This window comes from Pinus tabuliformis, chromosome 5_2 (genome assembly GCF_031772625.1).
Source record: "Pinus tabuliformis cultivar Carrire ecotype Pingquan chromosome 5_2, CPIR1, whole genome shotgun sequence".
Classification (NCBI taxonomy): domain Eukaryota; kingdom Viridiplantae; phylum Streptophyta; class Pinopsida; order Pinales; family Pinaceae; genus Pinus; species Pinus tabuliformis.
The window spans coordinates 829,346,898-829,358,970 of NC_142306.1; the positions used below are offsets into that span (position 1 = coordinate 829,346,898).

The 12,073-nt window shown below is 36.6% G+C and overlaps 1 protein-coding gene across 5 annotated transcripts; it reads right to left on the minus strand.

Annotated features, from left to right (window-relative positions):
- Positions 1 to 1,301: 1,301 nt before the first annotated feature.
- On the minus strand, positions 1,302 to 5,230 carry LOC149161880 (protein NDL1-like). Of its 5 annotated transcripts, XR_016261522.1 has the most exons (9): positions 5,125 to 5,230; positions 3,996 to 4,214; positions 3,831 to 3,887; positions 3,647 to 3,702; positions 2,994 to 3,157; positions 2,401 to 2,589; positions 2,112 to 2,207; positions 1,877 to 2,014; positions 1,302 to 1,781 (listed from the first exon to the last, which is right to left on the minus strand). XR_016261522.1 is itself a non-coding variant. In XM_089435576.1 (5 exons), the coding sequence occupies exons 3-5, from the start codon at positions 2,145 to 2,147 to the stop codon at positions 1,656 to 1,658; spliced, it is 300 nt and encodes a 99-aa protein (XP_089291702.1). In that variant the 5' UTR covers positions 2,148 to 2,207; positions 2,401 to 2,589; positions 2,994 to 3,131; the 3' UTR covers positions 1,302 to 1,655. The 5 variants fall into 5 exon arrangements, 2 of the variants coding, with proteins under 2 accessions (XP_089291702.1, XP_089291703.1); XR_016261521.1 differs by lacking the exons at positions 2,401 to 2,589; positions 2,994 to 3,157; XR_016261523.1 differs by lacking the exons at positions 2,401 to 2,589; positions 2,994 to 3,157 and having other exon boundaries at positions 3,996 to 4,073; positions 5,125 to 5,226.
- Positions 5,231 to 12,073: the final 6,843 nt, after the last annotated feature.

Genomic DNA, 12,073 nt, shown 5'->3' on the forward strand with positions numbered 1-12,073 from the left:
TCTTACATTGAAGATCTAATCAAAAGATCGCTGCAAAACTTTAAAGGGGTGTAAAACCCCCAGCATTCAAATGCTTTGATGGCCAGAGCATGAGCCCAACTCAAAGTTTAATCTGAGATGTAATCTCTACAAATATAGAATGCAAACAAATGCACTAAAAACCAAAGAAACCTAGTTCACTGGACCTTTCCTTCTCAAATGTCTCAAAGTACTCTCTTTCAATTCCTTAAGTGCATGCATAAATGGTTGGGACATGACAAGACAAATAAATAAAGGGAGAGGAAAATTAGATAAAATGAAACACCCAAACTCAAAAATAAGACCATTACCAAGGCAGGTGGAGGATGATAAACCATTGGGGTCTGCATTTGCTCACAGGGATGGCTTCAAGTAGGGATTTCACCAGCACTAACTTATCCCCCTTGATGATAACCATCTATTACACCATATTGACATCTCCTTTTCAACCTTAGAAACCATCCACACCCATTATATTTTTTTGCAGTCACTGAATTTAAATAAAGACATAGCGCTGCGATTACAATTGAGCTAAGGACAATTCCACTCAAATGTATCTTCTACTCTAGAAACATTAATTATATCTTTTGTTATATTTGAATCAACAATGATTGTCCAACCTGTTCATAGTTTCAGTTCCTCTGTTACACTTCTAGTGAACATCAATTTAACTATTTTAGAAATATTGAAGCGCTGTGTGAACAGTATTTGATTGCATTAATGGCTTCCAATGAGCGTAGAAATTCATTTGGGCTTACATGGGCCTAAGCAGTGGGATTATTCATACAACGACCAGGACACAGCACAGAAAAACAAGTCTGTGGTCTTGACCAGATTAGCAGATTATAACAACTAACAAGAAGATGAAATGTGCGACGTCTGCTGGGGCCAAAATGGTGAAGGAAGGGACTTCGGCTGGTATCCGTTGGGCCAAACATCAATACCACAAAAATGCCCAGAACTGAAATGGTAGTCAGTGTCCAAAATTAGCAGAAGAAATGAGTGTGGGAAGGGCATATATGTGATCTATTTTGCTTCTGTTGTATTCTAGAGCAGACTTATATTGTATTAATTTTTGGGCTAAAGTTTTGAGTATATTAAATGACTGAACCATGTAGAACCATTGACTTGACTTTACATATATGGTTGTAAGGCCTCCTGGTTTTAGTCATCCATTAAAACAGGGGATATTTGTGCACTAAATGTTCACTCCATGCTTTATTTTTCTGCTGAAAAAATATTTGAATCAACAATAACCTGACAATCATGTTCAAAAGGCCTCTCATTGTCATGCTTATTTGAACTAAGCACTAATCCAGCATTGTAGGCTTCCTATCATTTCCTTGATTTTAGTCTCTACTTCAAAGCAAGATCATTCTAAAGCTACATTTATAAAAAATGATCTATTATTATTTTTTTGAGTAAAGGTTCGCCTTTTCATTATGCCATCAATCATTCACAACTGATTTGACCTTGCATTATTGATTTTCCCGATGGGAAAACAGACCAATAACACAAGTTTATGAAGGCAAAGTAACCCCAAAGCACAGAAGTTGGGATCTTTCTAATCATGGGCATTACTGCAAGGCAGCCAACCGCCATCAGAGATTGCAACAAATTACTCAATTGTTGTTCTTTCACCTCAACAGGAAGCAGGCCATCCACGTCCTTGTCAACATTAAAAATTGATTCATCAACTGGGCATCCATATTCCCAGTACTTGCGGCCAACTGAATTGTGGTCTCTTTCAATTCCTTAAGTGCCTGCATAAATGGTTGGGACATGACAAGACAAATAAATAAAGGGAGAGGAAAATTAGATAAAATGAAACACCCAAACTCAAAAATAAGACCATTACCAAGGCAGGTGGAGGCTGATAAACCATTGGGGTCTGCATTTGCTCATAGGCTTCTTGCATGTTTCTGTATAATTTCCCTAAGGTTGAATTTTTCTGCATACTTTTCCAGATTGTTGTCACTAACTTGCTAAGCACCAACTGTAACAAAAGTACTTGTAAGTTACTCGTCTATAAAATGTCTGAATTGTGTCTTTTCCCTGAGAAGCTGCAATTGATAATTCCAATATATTAGTACCTGATGTTTGAGGGTAGCTAAGCCTTTCATGTGCATTGGAGATTCAGGAATAACACCATTTGAAGGAGGTATGCCAACAATACCACATAAAATAGTCTGTCACAATAAAAGGAAAATTTATGAATCCACTAGAGATTTTTTATGGAGGTGAAAACAAAGAATGAAGAGTTATATCAAGATGTCTTTAGGAGAGAAAAAGCTCTTCCAGAATAGGGTAGCCAGTGATAGTTGAACCTAAACATGAACCCTGACAAAAATTACAACATAGTTCTAAATAATATATATTTACTGTGGTAATGGGCCTTGACACAATCTCTGCAATAATGGCCCTGCTTGATACAACATCATTTTTCAAGGGTTTTTTGTGAAGTTTCCTTTAAACTTTTCTATGCAGACTTCTTCCCTTTCTTCTTAGTGATTTTAGTGTAAGTGCTCGGTATACACTCTTTTAAGTGAATCTGTTCCAGCAATGTTCTTTCTGCAGTAACATTCCACCAAGAAAGTTAGCCACTTTATCAGTGGCATTCACACTGGTCACAAATGGCTGAAACATTTTTTTCAACCATTGGAACAATGGCACTACGAACTTTAGGATCAATTCTATCATCAACTGCTCCAAATTGATCTTGCACATCCTGAATACGTATCGTATAAACAATGATATACACAACCAATCATTTAAAATGCATACAGTCATTTCCTAGAATAGAGAATCCTTGTTCTGTTAGAGAATCCTAGTCCAAATCTTACAAGAACTAATCAAACTTCTAATTTGAGGACCAATATGATCTGCAATAGTAAAACTTATAATGTACTGCACATCTTCATTGTGCGCCAAAAGCTTTACTAATTCTTTAGCAACAGTGCAATTTGTCTTCTTACCCTCCACAAGTCTTTGACTTTTCACAACATTGTGTCTAGTTGAAGCCATGATTTCTTAACCGCCTCTCCTTGTGGATCTTCTCTTTGATTATGGCGTATTATCTCATTGAAACACTGGAATGCTGGATTGATACGGGCCTCAAGACTCACTTTCAGTCTTGCTCCTGCCAGCATGCGACGAGGGATTAGAACCAAGTTGCAGATTGTCTATCAAAAAATAGGTGTGATGGGCCAGGGAGCTCATGGTATCAACTTTTTGATGGAAGGTGCTACCTTGGAGACATATCTTTTACTAGTTTTATTCAGACCAATGGACAACTTATATGATGTTGTTTTTTTATAAACTTCAGGTGAAATATATGTAATGTATATTTTTTTATTTTCAATATGAAAAAGTAGATGATTTTCTTCTAAGGCAAAAAAATATCAGTTTTCTTAGAAGAAAAATGAAAAAACAAAACACACGTTATTCACAGGGACACCTAGCATTCACTGAAGGCAAACCATCAATGAATTGACAGAAAATTCTCAAGCCTCTTCTACAGGAAGTTGGTAGAATATGGAGAAATCTCCAATGGGAATTCGATCAGCAATTTCAAACCTAAAACTGCTTCTCAAAACATAAGAAATTATTTCACAAATTTGAAACTTACCGACTCATCACTTGCATAAAGCGCATAACATTACTGCTCTGCCTCTCATCCAGCGGCTGTGTACACAACCATCGGAATTTAGAGAGTATTCCACAGCAAAGGGTAAATAAGATGAAATCCACACAGTCAGATACCTTGAACCCCAATTCCATAAAGTACATATTTCAGTGCAAAGGATGCTTACCCTTCTGCAAGCCTGCACAATATCAGACTCCAAGCCTTGTATATTGCAGCGCACTTCCTGCCATACCCACAATGGTTCCAACAGTGTAAACAGAATAATCAGAATGAAAACAGGGTTGGAAACCCCATGAAAAAAGAAACGAAAGCAGTGGATTATTTAAATTACCTGGCTAAAATACCGTTGAAGTAAACTTTCTTTGACAATTCCACACATGCCATAAAAGTAAAGCAAATTCATCATCACCTGCAAAAACACGATCAGCATGAGGCTAATATCTATCATGAGGCTAATGTCCAGGTGCATCAATATGATAGATACAGAAATTGTGAAAGAATAACGAAGCAGCCTCAGGGAAGAAGAACAACCCTTGAAAGCATGACATGTCTGTTCAAGAAACAAATAGATGCCGGACCAGTTAGTAACGACAAATAATTTAGTATACAAATTACACGGTTAATCACAAGGTTCTGTCAATCAATTGATTTCATTAATTTACAAAACTTCAAAATTCTTATTCCATCAATGTAATGTATTGCTGTGGAAGAAAAAGAAGATGTTACAATAACCACAGAAATGGCATCAGCCCATCAACATATTTCCACTCATTGCTTGCCAGATTAGCAAAAACTTGTTGGTGTGAAATACTGCTTTAAAGAAGTAAGTTCAATAATTTCACTCATTAGCCCAGAATGCACATTGCATGTCTGAATGCATTAACAGTATCGTTGAAGAGAAAAGGAAACACCAAGAGGGCGGCAATCAATAAAAGCAAATGATTTCATAAATGGAAAAAAATGCAAGAGACACTTGCGAAAATGAGGTGTCATCAAGAGTTTGCTACACCAGGATGCTATCAGGGCAAACTACAAAGTGATTTTGAGCATGCTGATTGAACAAATACAATATAGTCTAAGATTCACTCCATGTCCACCATGATAGGAAATTTGAGGAATTAATCAAACCTAAAATCGGCATAGAGATGGTGGGCATGGAAATGTATCGAGATCGTAAGTTGATCACCAATATACAAATGATGATCCCTGTTTACAGAGTCATTTTTTCGAATGCAACAGAACATATGGAAATTTCATCATTGATTCAGATTATCTCAAATAATAGAATAGAAGCTACCATGACAAATGTCCACAGTGGGCTCAATAACTTATACAGGGCTACCAGCAAAGCACAACCATCATGCAAATTGCGCAAACATTGCCTTTGCGTGAAATGACTGACGTAATCAATCTGCAAGACGCTAAGAATCATGTCAATAAGATACAGAGATGAAACTCACAGTTCAAGGCAACATCCGAATAAGTAACAAGGGCAGGCTTCTCCTGGTCTCCGCATACAAAAACAGAGATTGGCCCATGGCTAGTCTACACAACATGCTCCTGCATTCAAAGTCACACCATTACAATAATGTAAGCCAAGACACATTTGCAGGCAAAACGGTTCAAAAGTTAAAAGAAACCCCCAAGTGGCAATGCTGGTCTGACACACAACAAAGCCAAACCCATAAAAGGCATTCACAGACAAAATTTAGGACACCCAGCACAATGACTCGCAATTTTCCTCAATGCCTGTACATAATCTCTACAGAACCGAATATGAAGGTGAATGCAAACTGAGATCCAATTAGCAGGGCATTTTTATCTCAATGAAAAACCTGCACAGTGCATTTACCTGCCCACCCCAAGGAATCATTTCGACATCCACAGAAACAGAGCCGCTGGAGCCATATACACCAAAACAGAGGGCTGAATCCGTTACACCAAAACAGCGGGCTGAATCCGTCAAAACAGGGAGCCGCCCTCCATTTGAAAACAAATTAAGCTCCGCCCTCCATTTCAAAACAAATCTAACATCCCAGGACCAAATCGACCCTCATAAACCACTCCCGGGACCAAATCGACCCTCACAAACCACTCCCAAACCAGAAAACCCAAACTGTAAATCAAAAATGGCGATTTTGCTCTCCCAAACCAGGAGCAAATATCAAAATGGGGGCGATTTTGATCAAATACGATTCCGCAAATATCAAAATGGGGCGATTTTGATCAAATTCGATTCGGTTAGTTTATCCGCCCTGGGCTAAAATAAAAAAATAAATTAATTTTTAAATAAAATATGGGCTAATTATATAAAAAAAAAATTATTATTTTATTTAAAAATTCGCCCCATTAAAATATAAAAAGCCTTAAATTTCGCCTTTGGGCTATTATTCGCCCCTAAAATTAACCTTGCTTCCAAACTTAATGTCTCAACTTAAAAACCATTGATAATCTGTATTAAGTAATAGATACATGAATCATGGCGATAAGTCCTCTAATAATGAGTATTATCTTCCATGTATTACTATGTATTTATTCTTATTATAATTTATGTGGCAACAATTTCTTAATGAATAAACCTTATGTTTATTCTTGGTCCTTCTTAAATGAATTTTCTCAAATCAACTTAAAGTGCACATAAATATGAGAAAAAACATCACAATAATTAAGAATTTCATTAAAATAACATTGTCCATACAATGAGAAACTACATAATGGGACCAAGTCCCATATTCAATACATGATCCTTGAATTTAAACGGTGGCATGCCCTTAGTCAAAGGATCAGTGATCATTAACTCAGTGCTGACGTGCTCAATGACCACTTTATTTTCTTTAACACGTTCCCTTATAGCTAAATACTTAATGTCGATGTGTTTATTTCGACTCCCACTTTTATTGTTTTTAGCCATAAAAACAACAGCTGAATTATCACAATATATTCTCAATGGCTTAAAGATAGAATCCATAATTCTAAGCCCAGAAATGAAACTCCTAAGCCATAGACCATGTAAAGTAGCCTCAAAATAGGAAACAAACTTGGCTTCCATAGTAGAAGTGGCAATCAAGGTCTGCTTGGCACTCCTCCATGATACAGCTCCACCGGCCATCATAAGAATGTAACCTGATGTTGATTTACGTGAATCAACACATCCAGCAAAGTCAGAATCTGAGTAGCCAATTACTTCCAAGTTGTCCGTCCGTCTATACATAAGCATGTAGTCTTTGGTTCCTTGAAGGTACCTCATTACTTTCTTTGCAGCTCTCCAGTGGTCTAAACCTGGATCACTCTGATATCGTCCCAACATTCCCACAACAAATGCAATGTCAGGTCTTGTGCAGACTTGAGCATACATTAGGCTTCCGACAACAAAAGCATATGGAATGTTCTTCATTTGTTCCCTTTCAAGGTCGTTCCTTGGGCATTGGTTCAAATTGAACCTATCACCCTTCACAATGGGAGCTACACTTGGTGAACAATCCTTCATCTGAAATCTCTCTAAAATTTTATTAATATAGGTTTCCTGTGACAGACCCAAGATGCCTCGAAATCTGTCTCTATGGATCTTTATGCCAATGACATAAGATGCCTCACCAATATCCTTCATATCAAAATTTTTAGAGAGGAATTGTTTCACCTCATGTAGCAAACCCTTATCATTGGTTGCTAGCAAAATGTCATCCACATATAAAACAAGAAAACAAATTTTACTCCCACTAACTTTCAGGTATACACATTGATCCATAATGTTTTCTACAAAACCAAAAGAAGAAATTATATTATGTAATTTCAAATACCATTGGCAGGATGCTTGTTTTAAACCATATAATGACTTTTTGAGCTTGCAAACCAATTGCTCACCATCACTAGAGGGGAATCCTTCAGGTTGTTTCATGTAAACCTCCTCCTCTAGATCTCCATTAAGAAAAGTCGTTTTCACATCCATTTGTTGCAAATCCAAGTCAAAATGGGCTACTAATGCCATAATAATGCGCAAGGAATATTTCTTAGATACAGCAGAAAAGGTCTCCGTGTAGTCAATTCCTTCTTTCTGAGTGAATCCCTTAGCAACAAGTCTTGCCTTGTATCTCTCAATGTTGCCCAATGAGTCTTTCTTTGTCTTAAAGACCCATTTACATCCAATGGCTTTTGCACCATTAGGCAACTCAACAAGATCCCACACTTCGTTACTCTTTATGGAATTCATCTCTTCCTTCATGGCATTGTACCATAGTTCTGATTCTTTGCAACTCATGGCTTGTGAAAATGAATTAGGATCATTTTCGGCTCCAATGTTGTAGTCAGATTCTTGTAGATACACAATATAATCATTAGGAATTGCTGATCTCTTAGGTCTAGTAGATCTTCTTAATGTTGTACCTTCATCTTCCTGAGAAGTATGTGGTTCAACTTGTTGTTCAAAAGTTCTTGGCAACTCTTGAACTCCTTGATCTACTCGAATATCGTCAGCAGCTTGTGGAGCTTCAACAATTGGTTGTTCAACACCAGTTTGTACTTGAGGGGTGATATGAACAATAACCAATCTATCACTTGAAATGGAAGGTTGCGATTCTGAATGATCCTTTTCAGAAACTATGTTTCTGGTTTGATCGCTCCCACTGATCAAGTCATTTTCAAGAAACTTTGCATTTCTTGATTCCACAATCCTAGTGCTGTGAGATGGACAATAAAATCTGTAACCTTTAGACCTTTCAGCATATCCAATGAAATACCCACTAATGGTCCTTGGGTTGAGCTTCTTCTCTTGTGGATTATAAATTCTCACTTCAGATGGGCATCCCCAAACGTGCATATGTCATAAACTCGGTTTCCAACCTTTCCATAATTCAAATGGCGTTTTAGGAACCGCCTTGGTTGGAACTCGGTTTAATATATACAATGTCGTATTAAGTGCTTCAGTCCACAAGGATTTAGGAAGATTGGAGTTGCTAAGCATACTCCGCACCATGTCCAATAATGTTCGATTTCTTCTTTCTGCTACACCATTCTGGTTGGGTGAACCAGGCATGGTATATTGGGCAACAATCCCATGCTCTTGAAGAAATTTAGCAAATGGCCCAGGTGCTTGTCCATCTTCTGTGTATCTACCATAATATTCTCCACCTCTATCTGATCTCACGATCTTAATTTGCTTTCCGCATTGTTTCTCTACTTCATCCTTAAAGATCTTAAAGGCATCTAATGCTTTGCTCTTTTTATGAAGCATGTAGAGATACATATATCGTGAGTAATCATCTATAAAGGAGATGAAGTATCTCTGACCATGTGAGTCCATGTCTGGACTACATATATCAGAATGTATGATTTCTAATATGTCTGAACTCCTATTGGCACCTTTCTTTGACTTGTTGGTCTGCTTTCCTGTTATGCAGTCCACACAAGTCTCAAAATCAGTAAAATCTAGAGTATTAAGTATTCCTTCATTTACCAATCTTTTAATTGTTTCTATGGAGATATGACCTAGTCTCTGGTGCCATAATTTAGAGGAATCTTCATTAATAACACATCTTTTAGTGCCATTATGAACATGCATTGAATCATAAGTGACATTGTTTTGTAAATTAATGCAGTAAAGACCATTAGACAAAATACCATTCCCAACATAATCAGATTTATAGAATAGACTGAAAGATTTTTCTGAAAAGTTTAAGGAATATCCAAAAGGTCCAAGCCTTGAAACTGAAATCAAGTTTCTAGAAAAAATTGGAACATAGAAGGTCTTTTCTAATTCTAAAACAAAGCCACTACTTAAAGTTAAATAACATGTTCCTATAGCTTCCACATGCGAGCCCATCTTGTTTCCTGATAAGATGCTTTGCTCACTTCCCACTCGCTTCCTTAGGTTTTGCAAACCCTGCAAGGAATTCTAAATGTGAATTGTTGATCCAGAATAAATCCACCATGTGTTAATATTAACGTTAACCATATTAGATTCATAACAAACAAACGAGATTAAAGTACCTTTGTCTGCAAGCAATTTCTGAAATTTGGCGCATTCCTTCTTCATGTATCCCTTCCTTTTACAGAAAAAACACTTGGAAACCTTCTTGATATCGGCTTGGGGCGGTATTTTACCTTTCCCTTTTCGATTGGCTTGAGATTTGCCCTTTCCACGCGTTGCCAGCATTGCACTCTCTCCCAGTTCCATCACCACTCTCTCTTTCTCTTGAACACACATGGTCATGAGTTCATTAATTGACCATTTATCCTTATGTGTGTTGTATGAGATTTTGAAAGGTCCATATTGGTGCAGAAGGGTGTTCAGGATGTAGTGCACTAGGAAGGATTCCGATATATCAACCTCGAGTTTCTTCAATTGAGCCACAGTGTCCCTCATCTGCATGATGTGCTCGCACACACCTTTCACACTGGTGAGCCGTAGGGATGAGAACTTCATGATTAGGGTGCTTGCTAGTGCCTTGTCTGAAGTGACGAATTGATCATCAATGGCCTTCAACAAGTCTCGGACCTTTTCATGCTCATCAACGGAACCACGAATACCACCTGAAATTTTAGTCTTAATGAACATCATGCTTAGACAATTGGATCGCTCCCATCGTTCATTAAGCGTGATGTCCGTTGTAGTGCTGGTATGAGTGAGTGCCGATGGTTCATCTTTCCTAATAGCATAATCTATGTCCATCCACCCTAAATGAAGGAGAATCCTCTCCTTCCAAACCTTATAGTTATCTCCCTTAAGTTCGGGAATGTCACAACGAATTTCAGAGAAATTTGCAGGTTGTACTACTGCATCAAGATAAAGAATCACATGCTTATGTTAAAATTGAGGCTTAATAAACTTTCATGCTTTACCAATGTAAATCATGCTAAAAAGAATTGAATCTAATGACATAAAAATTGCGTGTGGGCTAAATTTTCAATTCAAACAGATTCAATAAAACTTTATGATAAAACTTATTAATTGATAACTCCTGTGGGTAGGTTATGAAATTTTATCCTAATTAATTACATGAATATAATAAAAATTCCTGTGGGATAAAATTTATTATATTCAGTGTAATTAATTACAATTTAATGTCTAAATAATCTTCATGTGATCTAACCAATCAAAATATATAATTTTATTTAATTAAAGATGATGTGGCTATTCTCTAATTAATTAAAGTTATATGGATCATTAGACATTATTTTGTTGCATAAACAAAACTTAAGCAGAGAGGAAAAATAATGTTTACTGAAAGGAGTAAGTCAAAATGACATTTTAAATAAACTCCATATAACTCCAGCAAAATCAAAATTGAGGTTAAAGCAGTCAGCATTACCGCAAATGACTACAAATTGCATTGCAAGGCTATTGAGTTCAAAATAGAGATTCTCACAATTTAGAGTTATTTTCTTTAAGTAATACTTCAAAGGTCATCCCTATATTCATTTCCCCTAATATTTTTATAAAATGAATACAAAACCTCATATTTACACAATTAAATATAACTTCAAAACAATAAAATAATTTATACCCATAAGAATTCAATTCTCACATACAGTCCCTACAATCTAAACGGCAGTAAACAGTCGGACATTGACAGTGGACACAAGTAAGCAAATCTCATTGAAACCTCAGTCTGAGGAGCTCAACCCCAACTGAAGGCAAAATGGAAACCTGGTGAAAACAGACAAACCCAAACAAATTCAAATAAACTATAAATTTGGCAAATAAAAACGTGTCATTTCCAGCCTGTACAGTGGTCATTACAGTAGCAAGATTCAGCCGAATTGGCCTTTGCTGTATAGAAATTTGGCACCAGTAGAAAATTCTACGAATTTTTCTGTGCAATATGGAATCTGGATACAGTATGGTTAACTTACGTTTGCCTATTTTTGATAATATACATCATATCCACTCATAAACTAAATATAACATCTCTAAAACCTCAAAAATATTTTTATAAACTTCAAAAAAACCTATAAATATAAATTCGATCCCCAAACTTTTAAAGAATAATTTATATTTTCTCATTTATTTTCCAATTAAAAAGCTCTCCCTTTAATATGTCTTCAACCTTAAAACATATAACAAAATAAAAAGAGAATTTTAAAACCCATTAGACCTTATGCATAAACCCGTTAGCCTTGATTCACACTTTGACCTTTTGAATTGTAAAAGCGTTGTTTCACGCTTCGAACTTTAAAAAAAAAATTTAGATTTTGGAACGAATTCAAACTTTCAACCTTTCGCCCTTGCTAATGCTTCACTGCGGTGGGCCCCGACGGTTTCAATCTCTTAAAACAAAAGCAGGCGGGCCTGGACCTATTAATACTAAGAGCGAAGCATATGAAGTGACGCAGGTGTGAAGAATTCAACCTATGCTGGTAGACTCTAGAAGGAGGCTAGGATCACAATGTTTAATAATAAGGGGTCGACATTTA

What these genes read in the sequence shown, in the direction of transcription:
- LOC149161880 (XM_089435576.1), bottom strand. Translation starts at nt 2,147, where the DNA reads ATGCACATGAAAGGCTTAGCTACCCTCAAACATCAG. An exon ending in TAGCTACCCTCAAACATCAG is followed by an intron (nt 2,015 to 2,111) that starts GTACTAATATAT and finishes CTTTTGTTACAG; the next exon opens with TTGGTGCTTAGCAAGTTAGT. An exon ending in ATCAGCCTCCACCTGCCTTG is followed by an intron (nt 1,782 to 1,876) that starts GTAATGGTCTTA and finishes CCATTTATGCAG; the next exon opens with GCACTTAAGGAATTGAAAGA.